The sequence below is a fragment of the Giraffa tippelskirchi genome, chromosome 1, assembly GCF_054371585.1.
Source record: "Giraffa tippelskirchi isolate mGirTip1 chromosome 1, T2T-mGirTip1v1.2.pri, whole genome shotgun sequence".
Lineage (NCBI taxonomy): Eukaryota > Metazoa > Chordata > Mammalia > Artiodactyla > Giraffidae > Giraffa > Giraffa tippelskirchi.
In genome coordinates this window covers 25,548,561-25,570,703 of record NC_137275.1, presented here as the reverse complement: position 1 = coordinate 25,570,703, position 22,143 = coordinate 25,548,561, and the positions used below count along the sequence as shown (strand labels likewise).

At 37.7% G+C, this 22,143-nt stretch overlaps 1 protein-coding gene and 1 pseudogene across 6 annotated transcripts in view; one reads left to right on the top strand and one right to left on the bottom strand.

Moving 5' to 3' along the window:
• Window positions 1–5,158: 5,158 nt before the first annotated feature.
• The window catches only part of CDKL2 (cyclin dependent kinase like 2), a 42,317-nt gene continuing 25,332 nt past the window's right edge, over window positions 5,159–22,143 (bottom strand). For 2 of the 5 annotated variants that reach the window (XM_081586159.1, XM_081586169.1), the window contains exons 8-14: window positions 21,493–21,628; window positions 20,017–20,315; window positions 18,408–18,501; window positions 14,779–14,902; window positions 14,448–14,554; window positions 8,279–8,367; window positions 5,159–7,254 (exon numbers count right to left, since the gene is read on the bottom strand). In XM_081586159.1, the coding sequence (XP_081442285.1) occupies window positions 8,302–8,367; window positions 14,448–14,554; window positions 14,779–14,902; window positions 18,408–18,501; window positions 20,017–20,315; window positions 21,493–21,628 (826 nt within the window). In that variant the 3' untranslated portion in view covers window positions 5,159–7,254; window positions 8,279–8,301. The remainder of the gene's footprint in view (window positions 7,255–8,278; window positions 8,368–14,447; window positions 14,555–14,778; window positions 14,903–18,407; window positions 18,502–20,016; window positions 20,316–21,492; window positions 21,629–22,143) is intronic. The other 3 variants (XM_081586142.1, XM_081586149.1, XM_081586179.1) reach the window with 2 other exon arrangements.
• On the top strand, window positions 8,720–11,702 carry LOC145543787 (small ribosomal subunit protein eS6 pseudogene; annotated as a pseudogene). The gene has a single exon (XR_014081044.1). The product of XR_014081044.1 is annotated as a small ribosomal subunit protein eS6 pseudogene (transcript).

The following is a 22,143-nucleotide window of genomic DNA, read 5'->3' as shown; positions in this document are numbered from 1 at the left end:
TTCCAAGGAGGAAGCATCTTTTAATTTCATGGCTGTAGTCACCATCTGCGGTGATTTTGGAGTCCAAGAAAATAAAGTCTGCCACTGTTTCCACTGTTTCCCCATCTATTCGCAGTGAAGTGATGGGACTGGATGCCATGATCTTAGTTTTCTGAATGTTGAGCTTTAAGCCAAATTTTTCACTCTCCTCTTTCACTTTCATCAAGAAGCTCTTTAGTTCTCCACTTTCTGCCATAACGGTAGTGTCATCTGCATATCTGAGGTTATTGATATTTCTCCCAGCAATCTTGAATCCACCTTGTGCTTCATCCAGCCCAGCATTTCTCATCATGTACTCTGCATATAAGTTAAATAAGCAGGGTGACAATATACAGCCTTGACGTACTCCTTTCCTGATTTGGAACCAGTCTGTTGTTCCATGTCCAGTTCTAACTGTTGCTTCTTGACCTGCATACAGATTTCTTAAGAGGCAGGTCAGATGGTCTGGTATTCCCATCTCTTTCAGAATTTTCCACAGTTTATTGTGATCCACGCAGTCAAAGTCTTGTGGCATAGTCAATAAAGCAGAAATAGATGTTTTTCTGGAACCCTCTTGCTTTTTTGATGATTCAGGAGATGTTGGCAATTTGATCTCTGGTTCCTCTGCCTTTTCTAAATCCAGCTTGAGCATCTGGAAGTTCACAGTTCACATATTGTTGAAGCCTGGTTTGGAGAATTTTGAGAATTACTTTACTAGCATGTGACATGAGTGCAATTGTGTGGTAGCTTGAACATTCTTTGGCATTGCCTTTCTTTGGGATTGGAATGAAAACTGACCTTTTCCAGTCCTGTGGCCACTGCTGAGTTTTCCAGGTTTGCTGGCATGTTGAGTGCAGCACTTTCACAGCATCATCTTTTAGGATTTGAAATAGTTCAACTGGAATTCCATCACCTCCACTAGCTTTGTTCGTAGTGATGCTTCCTAAGGCCCACTTGACTTTACATTCTAGGCTTTCACATCAGCAGGCAGATTCTTAACCACTGGACCACCAGGGAAGCCGCATGGAAACTATTAGTAGTATTTTCTAATATGCTCCAGTTGTGGGGAAGTACGTTCTCATACACTGTTGGTGGGAATGTAAATTGGCATGGCATTTCTAGAGGACGATATGTCAGAATCGGTAAAAATCTAAGAGGAAGCATATCTTTTGCAATTTCGTAATGTCCCTGGTGAGCACTGTGGCTGTTTCTCCAGGATCCATTCCTTGTTTGTCTCCCAGCTGGGTAGGTGATCATTAACCTAGATCAATCAGTATAATCCCGTTTCCTTCAAAGAAATTTAACAGAGACCCCTGTGTGGTTCATTAACAGGAAAGCTATGTACTGTTATCAATAAAGGAGGAGATGCTTTACAGGGATAAACAATAAATATTCATCACATGCATATGTTGAAATCTCCTAATTCATGTGGATAATATCTTAGAAGATATTTTCACTAAAAGTTATTGCTAATTGTAATAATTAATTACAAAGGAAACTATATAATCTTAGAATTATGGTAGTGGAAAGTGTGCATGTACATGTATGTTGTCCTGTACATTGCTAACTTAGTATGCCATATTTGTCCTGAAATATCCAGGATAAAATCCGAGTTTGGTTTTTGCTTGTACTTGCCTTTAATATTTTTCATTTGGGTTAATATTTTAAATTCTGTAGTTTTTCAATGTTAAAGAAATATACACCTATGTCTTTTGTCATGTGACTTTGCAATTCCTCCTAATAAAGTACATAGAGTGTAGTTTAAAAAAAAAAAAGAAAAGAAATTTAACAGAGACCCAAGCCAAGCAGTGTACATCATTCCCCTGGCTACAATGTTTGATTCAAGGTGAGCAGTATCCAAATCTGATTTAATTAATGTGAAGTTTTGTTTATAGCTGGAGAAACATGCTTCCTCCTCTGTAAATGGATGAGGTTACTTGTAGATCCAGGAGTCTAAGCTCCAAAAGTTTATATTATCTAAAAAAAAAATTTTTTTTTTATTGATTCCAGATCTAAGTAATCATGTTGTTGTTCAGGTGCTCAGTCGTGTCCGATTCTTTACGACCCCATGAATTGCAGCAAGCCAGGCTTTCCTGTCCACTATCTCCCGGAGTTTGCTCAAACTCACGTCCTTTGAGTTGGTGATGTCATCCAACCATCTCATCCTCCGTTGCCCCCTTCTCCTCCTGCCCTCAATCTTTCCCAGCATCAAGGTCTTTTCCAATGAGTCAGTTCTTCACATCAGGTGGCCAAAGTATTGGAGCTTCAGCTTCAGCATCAGTCCTTCCAATGACTATTCAGGGTTGATTTCCTTAAGGATTGACTGGTTTGATCTCCTTGCTGTCCAAGGGGCTCTCAAGAGTCTTCTCAACAAACAACCATAGCTCTATCATTTATTAATTGAGTGACACGATAAATTTCTTAAGCTTTTGAAGCCTATACTTTGCCTGTAAACCATGACTAACATTCCTACCTTCATAGGGCTACTATTACTATTGTCAGATAAAAATCACAGAGCTAGATGGTTTGGAACAGAAAGAGGTTATAAAAAAAAGATGTGGTTCCCAATCTTTAAAGACACAGAAATTTTGGTGGCGGCAGCAACACTGAGTATTGGTCTTGCCTGTCTGTGTGCTTTCAGAATCTGGCCCTGACTCTCCTGGAGGGTCTAGAAGTAATTCAATAAACAGCTTTTCTATTTGAAAAATATATAGTGGAGGAGACAGACAGGTAGGTATATATGTAAGCAAATGGACTGATGATCGAAGGAAGAAGACTAAACGTAGGTTTGACAGGGACAGAGTAAAGGGACAATGTAAGTGATTAGTTAATCCCACTAGGGGATTATAAGTAGAAAAAATATGGAAAACCCCCTGCAAGTTAATGATAGCTCAAGAAAGCAAGTTTGCCTAACCATGAAACCAAGCAGGCTTCCTTAGCAACAAAACCATGCAACAGAAGCACGAGACATGTCCCAAAGCAATAAAACAATGGTGTCATGAGACCCACCACTTGCCCAGTGAACTCAGTAAGTTAATGATCCCTAGGACATGCTCTCTGCACACCTAAGAAACAACAATAATTTGTGGACCTAGATGAACCACGTAGGGACAAGAATATTCCCCTGCTCAACCTGGAGGAGGAACTGATGTTGGAAGCACAATGTCTAGTCAAGAGAGACAAGGAAGTTCTTCTCCCCCTCCCCACTTTTCCTTTGACTGTAAAATTGTAGCCCAGTAAGTTCTCGGTATGCAGCATTTCTTGCCCACCCACTTGTAAGCCTCAGAAGTGTCCTATTGTAATAAATCACTTCTTATCTACTACTTCTCTCTCACTGAATTCTTTTTTGTGCTGAGACATAAAGGACTATAGTACCAGAGCTCGTCAGAACCCCTGAAACAACACCAGTTTCAGGTTCAGGAGAGAAGTAACCAGTGGAGACATTGTTGTGGGACAGAAGGATTGTTTGCAATTCAAGCAGCAGTTAATGGAGGTCGCTTTCCAGATTTAGAGGCATGTGTGTGTGTGTTCAGTCGCTTCAGTCATGTCCAACTCTTGGCAACCCTAGGGACTAACCCTCCAAGCTCCTCCATCTATGGAATTCTCCAGACAAGAATACTGGAGTGGGTTACCATTCCCTCTTCTAGGGGATCTTCTGACCTAGGGATCAAACCTGTGTCTCTTGCATTGACAGGTGGATTCTTTACCTTTGAGCCACTGGGGAAGCTCTAGAGGCATGAGATAGCTAAATGGAGATAAACTGACATAAAAACCTGTTCTCTTGACTGATTGGAGATCTTACCCTAGTGTAAGGAGAAGAAAACATGCTGAGTTGAAATATTTTGGTTTCACTTCCCTGACTCCTCATTTAATTCATGTTAACCAATAACACAGTTTCCAAAATTTGGCGAGAGCCTTCCTCACTTCTACAGGAGATGATCCTGCACGCCAAAGTAGAACAAGAAGGGATTAAATAAGGCTATGCAATGGAGGGCAATAAAATTTCACTGAAAGCACAGGAAAACAACATTTTGTGGGCGAGTTTTTGTTTTGTTTTCAGTTTCTCAGTATATAATAACATCACAAATATCCACAATAATAATATCCACAAATATCTACAAACACAAAGCTCTAAATCACAAGTTACTTACAAGTGATGACAAGTGATTTGTGGTAAGGCACTTCTCAGAAAGATATGTTAAGAAACAGATAAGCTTTATCATAATTATGAGCTTTTCTGGTGGCTCAGTGGTAAAGAATTCGCTTGCTAATGCAGGAGACTTGGGTTCTATCCCTGGGTCAAGAAGATCCCCTGGTGAAGGAAATGGCGACCCACTCCAGTATTCTTGTCTGGGAAATCCCATGCACAGAGGAGTCTGGAAGGCTACAGCCCACGGGGTGGCAAAAGAGTCAGAGACAACTTAGTGACTAAACAACAACAGGGTAATTACACTTTCAAGTTACTTCATGTCTGAAGCTACAGAGAGAGAAAATAAGACCTTTTAAAAAGTAATGTGAAAACATTCACATGGAGGAGTGTTAAGGGCCCATTTCTAATGCTAAAACACAACACAAAACAATGGAAAAAAATCCATTTAGTCTAATTTTCTAGGACCAGCCTTAAAACCTGAAAAGCAGTGATGCTGAGGTCTCTAATTTCTGCCAATGGTTCAGTTATAGGAAGCAGGGCTTAGAAAACAAGTCAAGCACATTTTCCCATCTAGCGTAACACACAATTTACTATAGATCCAGCCTTGTACCAAAACTTAAGTGAAGGAACCAACAATGAGAGAGTCACAAGAGAAAACACATCTTCTGTGTCCCCATTTCTATAGGATGTTAGCTATTCTAACCAAGCAAGGTATTCTCTCTTACCAAGCAAGATATTCTCAATCAAGAGAACCAGCTTCTAAGATTGAGTTTGTCAGTTTTTACCAGGTCATCTTTACAAGACAAGTAAAGGACAAGACAGGACCAGGCTGTTTGTATCACTGGGTGTACAAGAAAATTAACTTGCCACCCCTGTTTCTTAAGTTTTGAAAAGAAAATTAACAGATTATTTCAAACTTATTTGTTAAAAGTATACAGTGCTGCATGCATTATTCATGGTCTCAAATAAAAATCAAGCAAGAACCATATATGGAGCTCAGCAAGATATAATATTTATTAATTTTAAAATATACATACACACAGTAAGCCCATTTCCCCCACCAGTACATACATTTATTTTCTATTAGTAAGTGGCTTAATCATATCCTCGTAGGTGAGAAAAAGTTAAAGTAACTTCAAACTGAAAAGAGGGATTATTTTGGTTCAGTATCTATGGCCCCTATTTGCAAAATCTTCTTTTTCAAGTAGTTCTGCAAGTTCTAACCAGATAAGATCCTCAAGTCTCAACCTGGACTTACGGTAAATCATTTTTAGTTCCTTAATTCTGAAGTTCACAATATGTTTTAATAAAAAAATGCCCAAAAGCAAATATAGAAATGAGAAGGTTATTGATCTTGGAACCTTAGAGACTGAGATGATATTTTCACACTGATCTATAAATTAAAATAACATAGAAATAAACTGGAGAAACACTTGACTTCTTAAGCATCATCTGCTTTCCATGCTGTAGAGTCTCTTGGCAATATTTTTCAAAGTAAAAATAAAATAATATTTTAATGTGAAGCCAATTAGTACTTATACACGAATTTTGTTCAGCATGTTAGCCATAACAATCTAGTCAAATACCTGGTCAGAGGTTAAAGATAGGACTTCAGAATCAAGACCAAATTTTAACTGAACCACCGATAGACTCCACATTGGAGCCTCTTATTTTGCCTCCTCTGGAATGTCCTACTCTTTTGAAGCCCAAGTGTCTAAGGTCAGAATTTCAATATTAAGCTCCTTAGAGTAATAGAGAAAAGTGCTAGTTAAATTTGGGAGTTAAGTTCTAGCCAATGCTTTTGGAAAAAAAACAACACGTCGTTAATTGGTTAAGGCAAAAAAAAAATGTCCACACAAATTCTGGCCCCCTTAACAACCATTCTCTAAATGCGGAGCATGACTTACAACCCAGAAACCAAAAACCTGCAGTCCAATTGGCTTAACATTACCACCTAAAAGTTGTGGACCAGTGCACTAGAAAAGATGTATGGGCTGATGGTAAATGCTTTTGCACCTTGATAAAAAGTTTTGGGGAAAGCCTAAGTGTTTGAGGAAATAAGGAGAGAGGAACATCTCTAGGTTCTGTTTAATGTCACCTTCAAACTATCAGTGGGACAAGAGTGAAGTCCTAACAGTGGACATTCCCTCCCTAAAGCATTTCTAGCTGGGAAGTTTCATAGACACTGACCCAGAAAAGAGTAATCAACCCAATTCGAGTTCCAGCCCTTAAACTCTGTATGGTTACCTCTTTTTTTTCAAATGAGAAGCACAATACTCAGCTCCAAAGTAAACTTAACAAAATTCTTCTTCGCCATTCATTTCAATCACATTCCTATACACAAGAACATTAGCACTAGAATCTTACAAAACAGAGGACTATCCAACGCCAGAACCACACTAAGTTATTAGAAATAAAGGTTTCTTTGCAAAATTTGCTTTAGTGTGGTTCTTAGGAGATCAGCAGAGAGGCCAAATTCCCACAATAACACTGATCAAACATTAACAATAATCAAGAAACCAAAGATACACTTCTATCCATAGAGAGTAGTTACTTTTCTCCTTAAAGCATAGAAATAAGCAAGAGTTTTAAATATGTTTTATAATTAAGTTTGGGTAAAGGAAACATTTTCTCTTTTTGATCCTATTTTTTTTTTCGTTTTCTTCAACTGATCCTAGTTTTGATCATCTACCTCCACTGAACTCACTTCCAAATAAATGTACACATTTATACAGATAACACACAAGATTCAATGCATAAATAACAAAACCTTTTAAATGCTTCTCTCTCTTTTTTTACTCACTTTAAATACACAATCTACTAATAGTAAATACACATTCATATAACAAGAACCCTATCACTACTCTTTCATTTGATATATCTTGAAATAGAATCAACGGACTTGAAAGGTGAGGGGATAACAGTTATTCAGTCTTCCTGTGAAACACATGGATGATGTCTTTTCTTCTGCTGCAAGGCCTTTCTCAGAAAATGCAGGCAGTTCAGAAGTCAATGCTCAAAGCCATGAATCTCTGCTTCTTGAATTCTGTTGCACAAGAATGTCATCTCAGGTACCATAGCAGCATCTAAAAGCAAAGGGGGATATATGCCACCCAATAGTTTGTATAAATTCCATCCAGAAATTGACTTCTACCTCTCTTGTTTTCTTACCCTGTATATATTGATAGTCTTGGTAAGTATTACATGGTCTAAGAAAACCATGTGTATCAAAAACAAGATTTTAAAGACAGTCTTCAGGATAATTACTCACCAAAACTATCATGTGTAGCACATCTACTTTTATATAAATAATGACTAATTTTGACAAAATAGATCCAAGTTTTAATAGAGCTTGAAGTTTACACAGTATGTATAATTAATGCATTGCAATGACTTCCACTAGGGCCTTGGAAAGGATCTCTAAAAATGAGAAATTAAAATTTAAAATTTGTTCACGTCACAGTAAATTCACCTTTGGTGTCACAGACATTCAAAATACTTTATGGAGGTTGAAAGATTAATTCCAACAACACAGTTATGAGAATGTGGGATTTTATTACCAATACATTTCACAGAGTTAATGAGATGCTCAATTTTGAATGACGTGTGTGAGCTCACACAGAAAATCATCACCCCCAGAAGGTCTGATTTGGAGGGGGAGAAGTTTTAGCGTTAAAAAGTTCTATTTAAAAGGAAAGCAATCACTGGGTTTAATGCTGATACCTATTTATTAGGAAAAAGATTATCTAGCAATCATTTACTCTTTCTTGTTTTACAAGCCCAAGGGGCATATGACTGATAAGAGAGATAAGTCTATATCCTCCTGGAGGACTGGTCACCCTAAGTTCACATTACTGTATCCAATAAAATACAGCAGATTAGTTTAAAAGCAAGAGATGTAAACTCTATGAAAAAAGGATTTCATCCCAGAGACAAATGCTACTCCTGTTCTTCTTTTTAAGTGGTACAATTCTTTGCCTATCAGGAGTTCCCACAGAGCCAAATATGGAAGAATATTTTGGCTGAGAATCTGTAGCTTTAGCAAGCTATTAATACAAAACATTTCCTACGAAGGGTAACACAGCTCCAAGTGTGAGAAATCAGACCTACCCAGTTCAGAACCGACAGGACACTCAGTGCTGGCGCTCCACAGGAGGCAAATCAGCCTCTGAATCATCTGACAGGGGAGATTTTGATACCTAGAAGTTAATAATTGAGCATAATAGATTCTCAGTAATTGCCAAAGTCCTACTTCCCCCAAATCCCAATTCTTGTTCAAACATCAGATGATGAGGATTAACTATTCATATGGATAGCTTAAGCTGCTTATACAGAAAAAGATGAAGTAAGGGCTTCATCTTACTCTTTGACCTCATTGTTGATATATATGCTAAATGATACTTCTGATGTGCCAGGGCAATGTAAACCTGCTGTAACCCATGTTTACTACCTATCAACAAAATAAACAAATCAAAACCCTTTGGAAAAAAATGCAAAAAAAAACACAACTGAGGATGAAGGATAAGAGTCAAAACTTGGAGATACAACCCTTCATGTGGGAGTAAGTTTCCAGTTTTGTTTGTTTTTCACCACTGTGACTTTGCCCAAAGGGCAAGCCCTGCTATCAGAGTAATGAGGAAGTGCAAGAGAGATCAGTAGAAATTACTCAATCTGAAAAACAGAAAAAAAGATTGAAGAAGGTGAATAGCCTCAGGAACCTGTTAAAACAAACAAACAAAAACCCACCAAAAGGTCTACCACATAAGTCACTGGAATTTCATAAAGAGAAAAGAAAGAAATTATGGCAGGAAAAAATATTTGAAGAAATAATGACCAAAACTTGCCAAACAGAGATCAGTTTGCAGATTCAAGAAGCTCAGCAAATTTCAGAAGGATACAAAGAGAACTATGCCCAATCATAAGATATTCAAGCTAATGAACACAAAAGACAAAGATTAGATATTGAAAGCAGCTAGAGAAAAATGAAACACTACATATCGAGGAACAATTCAAATACCCGATAATTTTCCAGCAGAAACTGTAGTGACTAGAAGACAGAGAAATAATTATCTTTATAGTGCTGAGAGAAAAATTTCTTTTTAAAAAATCTACCAACTCATGCTCTATATCCAGTGAAAATATATTTCAGGAAAGAAGGCAAAATAATAATGTCATTCCCAAATGAAAGAAAAGTAAGAGTTTGTCATTATCATACCTGCTCAGTAAAAAGCATTACAGGAGGTTTTCCAGACAGAAGGAAAATAATATCAGAAATTAAAACTGTAATCTTTAAGAAAGAAGGAAGAACAACATTAAAAGTCAGTAGCTAGGCAAACATAGAAAACTACTTTTTTTTGCATAAACTGTTTAAAATACCTATGACTATTTTAGCAAAAAGATAACACAGTGTAGTGAGGTTTTCTATGTATGTGAATAAAATACATATGCTAACTCTAACATAAAGCTCAGGTGTGGGGAAGAGAAATAGGTTTGGAAAGATTCTGCATTGTATAAGTGATACAATACTTACTCTAAGTAGACTACGAAAAAATTAGTTACATACACTGTAATCCCTAGAGAATTCATTAAAAAATAATGCAGAGATTATCACCAAAGAGCCAATACTAAAAATATTTAAATACAAAATAACACTGGAAAGGGAAAACAGAGGAACAAAAAACAACTAATAAAAAGATAGCGCTAGATCCAAACACATGGATAATCACATTAACCTTAATTGGCCTAAATATTCAGTGGTAGGAAGGATTCTCAAGATATTCCCCTAAGATATCTGTCCCTGGTTAGTCAATCGAACTCACTTAGCTACTGCTGTGAAAGAAGTTTGCACATGAAATTAATTTAGCAATTCAGCTGACCCTCAGAGAGATTATCCCGGTGAGCCCAAGGAATCATATGTGCCCTTAAAAGCGGAAGAATGGGGGTCTCTTTTTCGTGGCGCCGCAGAGGCTGTCGGCTGCTTCAGAATGAAGCTGAACATCTCTTTCCCGGCTACTGGCTGCCAGAAGCTCATTGAAGTGGACGATGAACGAAAACTTCGAACCTTCTACGAGAAGCGTATGGCCACAGAAATTGCTGCTGACGCTCTGGGTGAAGAATGGAAGGGTTATGTGGTTCGAATCAGTGGCGGGAACAATAAGCAGGGTTTCCCCATGAAGCAGGGTGTCTTGACCCATGGCCGAGTTCGCCTGCTACTGAGTAAGGGGCATTCCTGTTACAGACCAAGGAGGACTGGAGAGAGAAAACGCAAATCTGTACGGGGTTGCATTGTGGATGCCAATCTGAGTGTTCTCAATTTGGTCATTGTGAAAAAAGGGGAGAAGGATATTCCTGGACTCACTGATACTACAGTGCCTTGTCGCCTTGGTCCCAAAAGAGCTAGCAGAATCCGCAAACTTTTCAATCTCTCTAAAGAAGATGATGTCCGCCAGTATGTTGTGCGAAAGCCCCTAAACAAAGACGGTAAGAAACCTAGGACTAGAGCACCCGAGATTCAGCGTCTCGTGACTCCACGAGTTCTGCAACACAAACGCCGGCGTGTTGCTCTGAAGAAACCGCGTACTAAGAAAAATAAAGAAGAGGCTGCAGAATATGCTAAACTTCTGGCCAAGAGAATGAAGGAGGCCAAAGAAAAACGGCAGGAACAGATTGCCAATAGACGGAGGCTGTCCTCTCTGAGAGCTTCTACTTCTAAGTCTGAGTCCAGTCAAAAATGAGATGTTCTAAGAGTAACAAATAAATAAGATCACACATCAAAAAAAAAAAAGCGGAAGAATGTCAGAGAGATGAGGCAGATGGGGTAAGAGGGAGTCAAAGGAGTAAGAAAGTTTCAACCACAGTTGCTGGCTTTGAGGGCTGTGGAATGAGGCCGTGAGCCATGTGAATGGCCTCTAGAAGCTGAGAACAACCCCCCAGGTGTCAGTCAGAAAGGAAACGGGACATCCCCACAACCACACGGAACTAGATGCTGCCAACTACCTGAATGAGCCTGGAAACGGATTCCCCCCCTAGAGCCTCCCCAGAGAAACGCAGCCCTGCTGACATCTTAATTTCAGCCTATGAGACTTAAGGAGAGCAGCAGCCGTACCTCGAATTCTGACCTATGGAAATAGTGAAGTAGCAAATGGAGATTGTTTTAAATTGGTAGTAACTTGTTAGAAGAGACAGAAAACAAACAGACGTTCCAATTAAAAGAATCAGAATTGACAGAATGGATACAAAGGGAAGATCCTAATTTATCTGCTGTTGGCAAAAGAAACACTTTAAACATAAAAACCAGATAAGCTGAAAGTAAATGAAAGTATTGATAGAAAGATATACTATGGAGACAAATAACTGTTAAGTATGCTGGAGTAAAGGCTTCCCAGGTGGCACTAGTGGTAAAGAACCCACCTGCCAGTGCAGCAGATATGAGACGTGGATTTGATCCCTGGGTCAGGAAGACCCCCTGGAGGAGGGCACAGCAACCCACTCCAGCATTCTTGCCTGGAGAATTCCATAGACAGAAGATCCTGGTGGGCTACAGTCCACAGGGTCGCACAGAGCCAGACATGACTGAAGTGACTTAGCACGCACACAGGCTGAAGTGACTATTTTAATCTCAGATAAAATAGACTTCGAGGCACAGAGTACCACCAGAGATAAAGTGAGACACTTCAAAATGATAAAAGGGACAATGTATCAGAAAGACAAAACAAGTATAAATGTGTCTGTACCTAATAAAACATATTTTTTTAAATACATGAAGCAAAAATAAACAGAAAAATAGACAATGCCACAATCATAGTGAAAGATCTTGATAGCACTCTTTCAGGAACTGATGTAACTAAACAAAAAAATCATCAAGAATATACAATGTTTGAACACTATCAACCTTAATCGAATTTCCCATTTATAAAACACTACATCCAACAACTAATTATATACATTATTTTTAAGAGAATAAGGTTTATTCACCAAGACAGACCATATGCTGGGCCATACAACACATCTCCATGCATCTAAAAAAATCGAAATCATACAGAGTATATTCTCTGACCACATGGAATTAAATTACAAATTAATAATAAAGTATCTAAAGAATCCCAAGTATCTGTTAAACAACACATTTCTAAATAATTATTGAGTTAAAGGAGAAATTACAAGGGAAATTTTTTAAATGTTTGGCCAGAATGATAATGAAAATATAACATGGAAATTTGTGGGATGAAGCAAACAGTGCTTAGAGGAAAATATTTGAAGTTATGTCTGTAAATATAAGATGTGTAAGCATGGAGGGGTGAGGGAGAGGAGACAGATTCCATGGATTAAGCAATACTTCACTTACAAAATCTATCTTACAGATTGTTCCAGAAGGTATATAATAGACTTTTATGAATGTGAAAATGTTATGTAGTTCAGTGCATTGATGAATACCATAAAGTAAGGGTGCAAGGCAGGTCACAGCCTCAGAAGGCAGGCCCTTGGCCTTCAGTCTCCAGTTGTGCCTTTTCCACCATAAGTTCATGTTATTTTGGTGTTAACCTGTGCTTTTTCAATACACCTACTTTCTCTTTCATTGTATTTTAAATACAAATGGAAACTGAACAAATAACCTGAGAGGAAAAATGCAGAACCAGTTTACAAATATAACACGATTAGTTCAGAATGAGAAAGAAAAATATTGAAGAAGAAGGAAGGCAGCCAAAGCTTTTCTTCCATCGCATGAAACTAGATTGAGCTATGTTGACCCAGAAAGTGCTTTGAACAATAATGTGCTCACAAAGAGCAAGTGGGAAATTTTGCCTTTAAAATCTGCTTTACATTTAAGTTTAGAAGTATACGGGGAATTTCCCGCAACACTGTAGTTCCTAAAAATAAAATCTGTGGCCATGCTGCATCTTCACACAATAGGAATTTGTTTAGCTTTAATGATGTTGCTCCCGAAATGGCTGGCAAGGGATAAGGCAAAAAGCAACAGTCATCTATAAATGTTTTTCTCAGAATCACTCGGTAACTGCCTCTGTAATTTGTTATCCTCAGCAATAGCATTCCCCTTGTTTGCAGAGTTGTACAAATTATTTCAGGAGTAACAGTAGGAAAAAGCACCCACATAGAGGAGGAGGGTACATACAGGGGCTGTCTATGAAATGGAGATACTTAAACAATTGGGATGGAGGATTCCAAAATAAAAGTTGCATCAAGCAGAAGTAAAAACTTGTTTGAAGGAAAAAAGGGGGGGGGAAAGAAGTAAAGGGAAAAATTCAGTGATACATATCTCAAGCTTGCAGTTAGTGATGGATGGCCCAAGAGATTAAAAAGTTTGCCAGTTTTCTTAGGGATATGGCTGTTGTTGATATGAAAGTAGCAGAAACATACATATTCTGGAGAGATAAGAGAAATTATAGAAAAAGACTATATGGAATAGAAAATCTCTAGCATGAACCTAGAGGGGTGAGATGGGATAGGAAGTGGTAGGGAGGTTCAAGAGGGAGGGGACATATGTGTACCTATGGCTGATTCATGTTGATGCGTAGCAGAAACCCACACAATACTGTAAAGCAATTATCCTTCAATTAAAAATAAATAAATTTAAAAAGAAAATCTCTAGCATGGATGGAACAGATTTCCCTAGGGAAAAGTGTCAAATAAACAATACATTTTAAAAGGATAAAACAATTCCAGAGTTTAACTCTTTGAAAGATGGATAATATTAATAATTTTGGTATTACTGCAGTGAAATGCCATAAGCTACAATAAAGAATAGGTATATTAAAGCCACAGCTAGGCTACATACACACACACACACACACAAACATACAATTTTTTAACCTATAAAAAACTGATCACTGTAAGCTGGGAAATGTTTATGTAAATATATATGTAATAAGGGTGCTTAATGCAATGAATCATAAAATAAAACATGCAAAATTTTATAGAAACAACTAATAAACCTACCCAATCCATAAAAGCAAACTCTCCATATGACACTTTAAAAGGAAGTATGTGTGCATGCTAAATCACTTCACTTGTGTCTGACTCTTTGCAACCCTAAGGGCTGTTGCCCACCAGGCTCCTCTGTCCATGGGATTCCCTAGGCAAGAATATTGAGTGGGTTGCCATGCCCTCCTTCAGGGGGTCTTCCCCACCCAGGGATCGAACCCGCGTCTCCTGCAGTTTCTGCACTGCAGGTGGATTCTTTACCACTGAGCCACCCGGGAGCCCAAAAGAAAGTATGAGAGAAACCCAAGTTCCATGAAACCTACAGAGAGTATTTCTGTACCTGCTGTAATGCGATACTGGGGGTATGCAAGTCAATTGTGGCCAGAGATGGAATTCGAGATTCTGAAAGATTTTTGTTCTCTTTCTTTATTAGCCTGGAATTCCGAGCTAGATAAAAATAACCATAAACAGAGTGAGAAAATGAGACATTTTTGTTAGTTTTCACATTCTATATCCATCCTTCAGTCTGTAGTTATTGTACATAAGTCTACATTTTCACATACTTAAATATGTAAAGTTACTAAAAATTTTTAATATTGTTAGTTTACTTAACATACATTTTAAATAATGTAAACAAAAGGGCTGAAATAGTAAAAGCATTATAAACATACCGATGACTTCCAGGGCTTTTAGTTCAGGGAGATGATTATAATTTAGTTCAGGCAAACGGACATCTGTCTTTGAGAATTCCCTTCTTTTCTTATTTGCCTGAGGTAGGCTCTTTTCACTAGCAACCTAATATCATCAGAATGGTTAACACAAATGAATTAGCTTCCAGGTAAGCTTGACCCCTTTCATAACTACTGTATTCATATCTTAAAATTTATGGAATTCAAAAGCTGGAATAATATAAAGTTTGAGGAACACTAATAAATGAAACAACTTCACCCAGTTATTTCAAATCTCTTCCTAATTAAATTTACTAAAATTGCTAACAAGTGGGGTGCTTGGTTGCTGAGTTTCTCCTTCTCCCTCCACCAACTGTCAGTCTAAGTTCTGGCAAGCGTCACAAGGTTAAAAGATGGGCATCAGTGTCCTGGTCTTTCAGGCCAGCAAGGTCAGGCCTTATGACACTTGCTGGACTTTTCTGCATATAGTTGGTACTGACACCTGAATTGTGAATAGTTCATCTTGTCACAGATCACATCTCCTAGCACATTTTTCACTTTCCCAATGGTAATCTTGTTACTCGTTTTTTTACATTTGTCCTTGTCTCGCTCCTCGGCATTGGCAAATGATATTATCTTCCTGGAAATACATTTTATTAAGGTATAAAGTATAAAATTATTATTCCAATTATTTTCCTAATCTTTCTTAGTACTATTACTTCATATTTTATAAAGTCTGGAAAAATAATAAAGAACAGAAGTAGCACTTCAATTCTGCACCTTTGTGAGTTTGACATTTTCCCAATCTGTTTCATTTAAGAAACACAGAAACTCTACAATCTTTTCCACATTTTCAAAACAGATGATACACAGAGATATTATATGATCTGCTAAAAAGAAAAAACCACATATAGATGATGAAATCATACATATGTCTATGTATATACACATACATGTATAAACAGTGAAATATACACACAAAGTCTATAATGACAGTGTTAAGCCCCTGAGGTTCTGGATGTCGTGAGTTTAATATTCTGTGAACTACTCTGCCTCCCAGAAAGTCTTCAGAAGTCCTGCAGTGAACTTTTGAGTTTCTTTATTTTGGATGCTTCTATGACTGAGCGACTTCACTTTCACTTTTCCCTTTCATGCACTGGAGAAGGAAACGGCAACCCACTCCAGTACTCTTGCCTGGAGAATCCCAGGGACGGCGGAGCCTGGTGGGCTGCCGTCTATGGGGTCGCACAGAGTCGGACACGACTAAAGCGACTTAGCAGCAGCAGCAGCATATACTCTTTTAATAGAGTAAGTGCTAAGCCTCAAGTTTCAAATCAACTATAAAATAAAATAATTAGTTAAAAAAAAAAAACTATCTGCAAGTAAAAAACAATAAAATAATGAGTCCAAACTACTAGATTTGTATACTCAAAAAGTGACAAGTTAAAATACATAAAAGATGTTTATAATAATATACTTATCTACATCTCAGAATCAGGGTACAAAGCATAGGAGAAGGGTATTGATAGTCAACCTAGAAGTTGAAGAAAGTGTATGCTTAGTTCTGCCTCTGTTAATTTTCATTAAGAAAAGACTCCATGCGTCTTCTCCCCACTAATCTTTACCTCCTTTCTTGAGTCCCTGTTCCAAAGCAAGATAGACAGAAATGAGATCTAAAATTATCAGCCAGTGTTGATTATGTAATGCCTGAAAGAAGCCTGATATCAATTGCAGCAAAACGGTGTTGAGCCAGCTACTTTGAGAAGCCTTGTTGATTGAAATAGTCTTCCAAAGCGGATCAGGAATGTAAAATACACAAAAAAATCCATAAATAAATGAGCAGAGTATAGCAAAAAAAAGGAAAGTACTGTGGATACAGAAATTATAGGCTAAGAATAGTTAAAAGAAAAATAAATGCAATGTCTCAATCATGAGAGATAGGAAAAGAAGGGTATACTTTTCAGCTCTGAGGATGATGAGAGAGGTAGAGAAGGGAAAATTGTGAGAAAAATACTCCTTTGGAACTATCCATCCATATCTCCCTGTTCCTGGCAGAAGAATCCATTCACCACATTTCTTAAGCAGTTTAAATGCATGTGACACCACTCAAGGTGTGGGGTAGAACAGTAATGAAAACAAAGAAAGCACAAATCTCTCCTGGGAAGTTTCCATTCAGGGAAAGGGGTAGCAGGGAAAGACAGACAATATATAAATAAGAGAATACAGAGGATGTCAGGTAAGGCAATCAGGGGTAGGGAATTAAACAAGGGGAGGGGAGAAAATAATAGGAGACAAAATGAGTTAAAATATTTGAGAAGACTTCACAATATTTCATGAAAGTGAAGAAGGAGAGAAAGCAAATTCTTTGGATTATCTGGGGTAAGGATACTCTAAAAGAGAGGAAACAGCAAGTGCAAAAACTCAAATGTGGGAGCATGTCTAGCCATGTTCTAGGAATAGCAAGGAAATCAATGTGATTGGACTTGTTTAGTTTCTAAGTCATGGCTGACTCTTTTGCAAACCCATGAGCCCCCAGGCTCCTATGTCCATGGGATTTCCCAAGCAAGAATACTGGAGTGGGTTATCATTTCTTACTCCCAGGGATCTTCCCAACCCAGGGACTGAACCTGTGTCTCCTGCATTGGCAGGTAGATTCTTAACCACTGAGCCATCAAGCTGGATGGACTGGAGGGATCAAAAATGAGAGTAGCCAGGAGTGGGATGGAGGGGTGGCGAGCGTAAATCACTCAGGGACCAAAAGGCCCTGAAAGCACTTTGGTTTTTCTCAGAGATAAGAAGCCAACAGAGGGTTGTGAGTGGAAGAGCAATGATGATGATTCAACTTAACTTTTTTTTTCTTTTTCTTTTTTTTTTTTTTCAACTTAACTTTTAAAAGAAGCCTTCTGGTCTAATAATACTCCTTTAAACCTTCAGAAGACCTCTGAACCTTGACATGATTCTACTACTGCAATCTGACACTATGTTTTAATTTGTTTATTCTCTACTAGACCACGAGCTCCTTGAAAAAAAAGATTAACTTATTCTTCTCCAGTGTTTTCTGCTTAATAGATAATAAATATCTGTTAAGTGAATAAACAGACTATTTCTACCAGAAATATGATCTGGGTGAGATAAGATAACTTACCTTTTCATCTACTCTATAAAAGTACTGATCACCAAATATTAATTAGGTTAAGAAAATTTATGATTACTGAAAAAAATTAAAACATGTCATTTTAATAATAACATCTTTTTGACTGAAGTATAGTTGATTTACAATGTTGTGTTAATTTCTGCTGTACAGGAAAATGATTCAGTTACATATACATTCTTTTTTATATTCCTTTCCGTTATGGTTTATCTCAGGATATTAAATATAGTTCCTTGTGCTATACAGTAGGACATTGTTGCTTATCCATTCTATATAATAATAACATCTTACATTTAAATTTCTAGATTTATAAAACTTCAACTTGACTTTGACAGGCTGGGATGATATACACATGGTTAAGTTTCTACATTATGATGTGTCTCCCAACAAAACTCTCAGTTCTTCACTACCATGTTTAATAGTAATAAAATCTAGAAATGACTAATGCTTGCTCTTCTACCACTGAGAACAGTCCACTTACCAATGCAGTCACATTAATATTATAAGCTCCTGGTGGAGAATGTTTATTTGGTTTAACAAATGGAATACAATACTTTTTGGTTTTCTCATCCACTCTGTAACAAAAACAACAAAAAAATTTACGTTAGAATCAGCAGTAATTATTTTTTTCAAGCATAAAATTAAATGACCCAACACCAAGTGACATGAACAGACATGAATTTGAGCAAACTCCAGGAGACAGTGAAGGACAGGGAATCCTGGCGTGCTGCAGTCCTGGGGTCACAGAGAGTTGGACACGACTTAGTGACTGAACAAAAACCTACCATCAAGTGACATGTAGTTTAATCAGAATTTATTGTCTATTCTTTTCATTCCAATCTCTAAGAAAGGCAATGCCAAAGAATGCTCAAACTACTGCACAATTGCACTCATCTCACACACTAGTAAAGTAATACTCCAAGCCAGGCTTCAACAATACGTGAACCATGAACTTCCAGATGTTCAAGCTGGATTTAGAAAAGACAAGAGGAACCAGAGATCAAATTGCCAACAACCGTTGGATCATTGAAAAAGCAAGAGAGTTCCAGAAAAACATCTCCTTCTGCTTTATTGACTATGCCAAAGCCTTTGACTGTGAATCACAACAAACTGTGGAAAATTTGAACTGTGGTGTTGGAGAAGACTCTTGAGAATCCCTTGGACTGCAAAGAGATCCAACCAGTCCATCCTAAAGGAGATCAGTCCTGAGTGTTCACTGGAAGGACTGATGCTGAAGCTGAAACTCCAATACTTTGGCCACCTGATGCAAAGAGCTGACTCATTTGAAAAGACCCTGATGCTGGGAAAGATTGAAGGCAAGAGGAGAAGAGGATGACAGAGGATGAGATGGTTGGATGGCATCACCGACTCAATGGACATGAGTTTGAGTAAACTCTGGGAGTTGGTGATGGATGGGGAGGCCTGGCTTGCTGTAGTCCATGGGGTCTCAAAGAGTCAGACACGACTGAGGGACTGAACTGAACTGAACTGAACTACTAAATGCCCACAGCCACACCATGCAGCAGCAGACATGCAAAACCAATTATTTCTTTTATTATGACAACCTCTTTTTGTGTTATTAGACTAAATAGCTATAGAGTCTCTTCACCTTAAATAATACAACTCTATTTTCTTAGGACTCGGTAAATTTTTTGATCAAACGCTAATAATTTTCATCACATTGGCCAAGAAGTCTTTTGAAACAGCAACCTGACAAAAAGGAATAGCAGAGACTTCCCTGGTGGTCTAGTGGTTAAGAATCTGCCTTGCATTGCGGGGGATGTAGGTTCAATTCCTGGTCAGGGAACTAAGATCCCACATGCCACAGAGCAACTAAGCCTGTGCACCTCAACTACTGAGCTGTGCCCTCTAAAGCTGGTGTGACACAATTAGAGAGTCTGTGCACTGCAACGAAAGGTCCTGTGTTTTGCAAGTAAGACCTCGCACAGCCAAATAAATAAATAATTTAAAAAAAAAAGAATGAAGAGTATCCAGAAGTCTAAGAGTAATAATGCAGGTGGTTGGACTGATAAATATTTGCAGCTTATAAATATGTAAGAACATTTTGTTCTTATTTTCCTAATTCATACCTGTAACTCTGAATTCCTGAGATAGTTCCCATTCCAGAAGTAATAGTGGGAGCTGTTGCAGAAAGATTGTGTGTGAGTGGGGGAATCGCCATGCCTGGATTTCTTGTTTGGTCCATGCTGCCATTGCTGCAATCTCGGAGGCTTGTTGAAGGCACTATTTTGACGGGGCTCATCCCATTGTCATTGAGACAGCTGGCATTTGAAGCTCGACTCGTTTTTTCCACTTTTTCTCCATCTGTTTTTGATCCTTTTATTTTAAATACTTTAGAATCCTTAATTTGGGGATCAGCATTGGTATCCTGTTATAAAATGTGAACAACATTAATGATCTGAGGAGAAGGAAAAATCACCTTTTCCTATGAAGTACTTGTCAACAAAAGCAGAATTCCAGAGACATCAACTTCTTGTGCTCCGGTTTTTCTTATTCTACCTATGGAATTAAAACTAAACCTGGGATTCTCAGTCAGACACCTATTTCAAATGAAAATGCAACTCACACTAGCTCTGACATATATATATCAGATTTAATGATATATACACAGAACTTCCCTGGTGGTCCAGTAATTGAGAATCTGCCTGCCAATGCAGGAGACACAGGTTCAGTCCCTAATTCAGGAAGATTCTACTTGCCAAGGGGCAATTAAGGCTGTACGCCACAACTACTGAAGCCCGAGTACTGCAACTGCTGAGCTCATGCCCTAGAGTCCATGCTCCACAATAAGAGAAGCCTGTGCAGTGAGAAGCCCACACACTGCAACTAGAGGGTAGCCCCCACTCACTGCAACTAGAGGCAGCCCACACGCAGCAAAGAAGACCAGCGCAGTCAAAAATAAATAACTTTTTAAAAAATTATGTATACCCATAAGCAGGTATACACATATCAAATTATATTTCAGTGGAAAACAATGAAAGAGGACTCAAGCATGCTGACTTTTGTTCTCATGTATTTAGAGTCAGAGAACACAAAATTGAGTCCTCTTTCTTCTTTGGGTTCATTTGAGAAAATGTGAGTGAGTTGGTTATAGATTTGAATTATCTTACTGAGAACAGATTCTGGATAATTTACCAAGAAAAGTAAATTTCAAATAAATTGAGTACCCAAATCTCAATTTTTAAATGCTCTACTTTATATAAAATTCTAAAAATTATATTTTTCTCTGCTATTATCTAAGGGGGAAAAATGGTATATGTATTTATATATTAGACACATACATGTCTAAATGTTCTTGAATGCATATGATTTCCTGAGAAGCCCTAGTGCACAGACTTGTGTACAGTAGGCACTCAGTATCTGATATCCTAAGATTTTTTTTAAAAGAGGTAATGTCTACAGAAAATACATTTTTATAACTAAGCTAAAAGTGAACTTGTTAACCACTCAGGAAACTTTTAAGATCTTCAATATCCCATACCCCCCTCAAATTTAAGGATATATTAAATTTAAAATTTAATATGCATTAAAACATGGAAATTTACCTGTACCACAAGTGTTTTTCTCTCTTTACCCAAGGACTCATCCTTTTCCTTTTCCTTCTTTCTGATTTGAGATTTTTTAGATAAAGAAATGTTTCTGGCATCTTTCTGTACTTTTAACTGCAGTTCCTGAGGAAACCTACATAAAAATAAATTTGTCGGTAAGATTGTATGAAACAGATAAATCTAGGAAAAACTGGTGTTCAAGATACTTATCTTTAAGAACTGAGTATTAAACTAGACTGTGTTATTCAAAATGAGAAATGAGGTTTCTGCAGACCACTGGGGATCTCTGAAAACCTTTCAGGAGGTTCATAAGATCAAAGCTCTTATCTTATTATGAAGGTGACTTCTTTTTTCACTATGCTGACATTTGATGAAATGAAAAGCAAATGAAACTGCAGGCACCTTACCAAAATTGAAGCAGAGGCACCAAACTTTACAGAGGTACAAAACTTTACAAACCTACACAAACTTTATTATAGTCTTCCTAGTTACAAGTCCTCACATTTAAGTTGAGGAGGGGGCAGTTTTGTTTAAGAATGTCCCTGATGGAACAGTAAAAAAAAAAAAATATATATATATATATATATACATATATATATATATACATTATTAAGTCTATACCCCTGAAAAGGTACCTCTGCTGCAAAT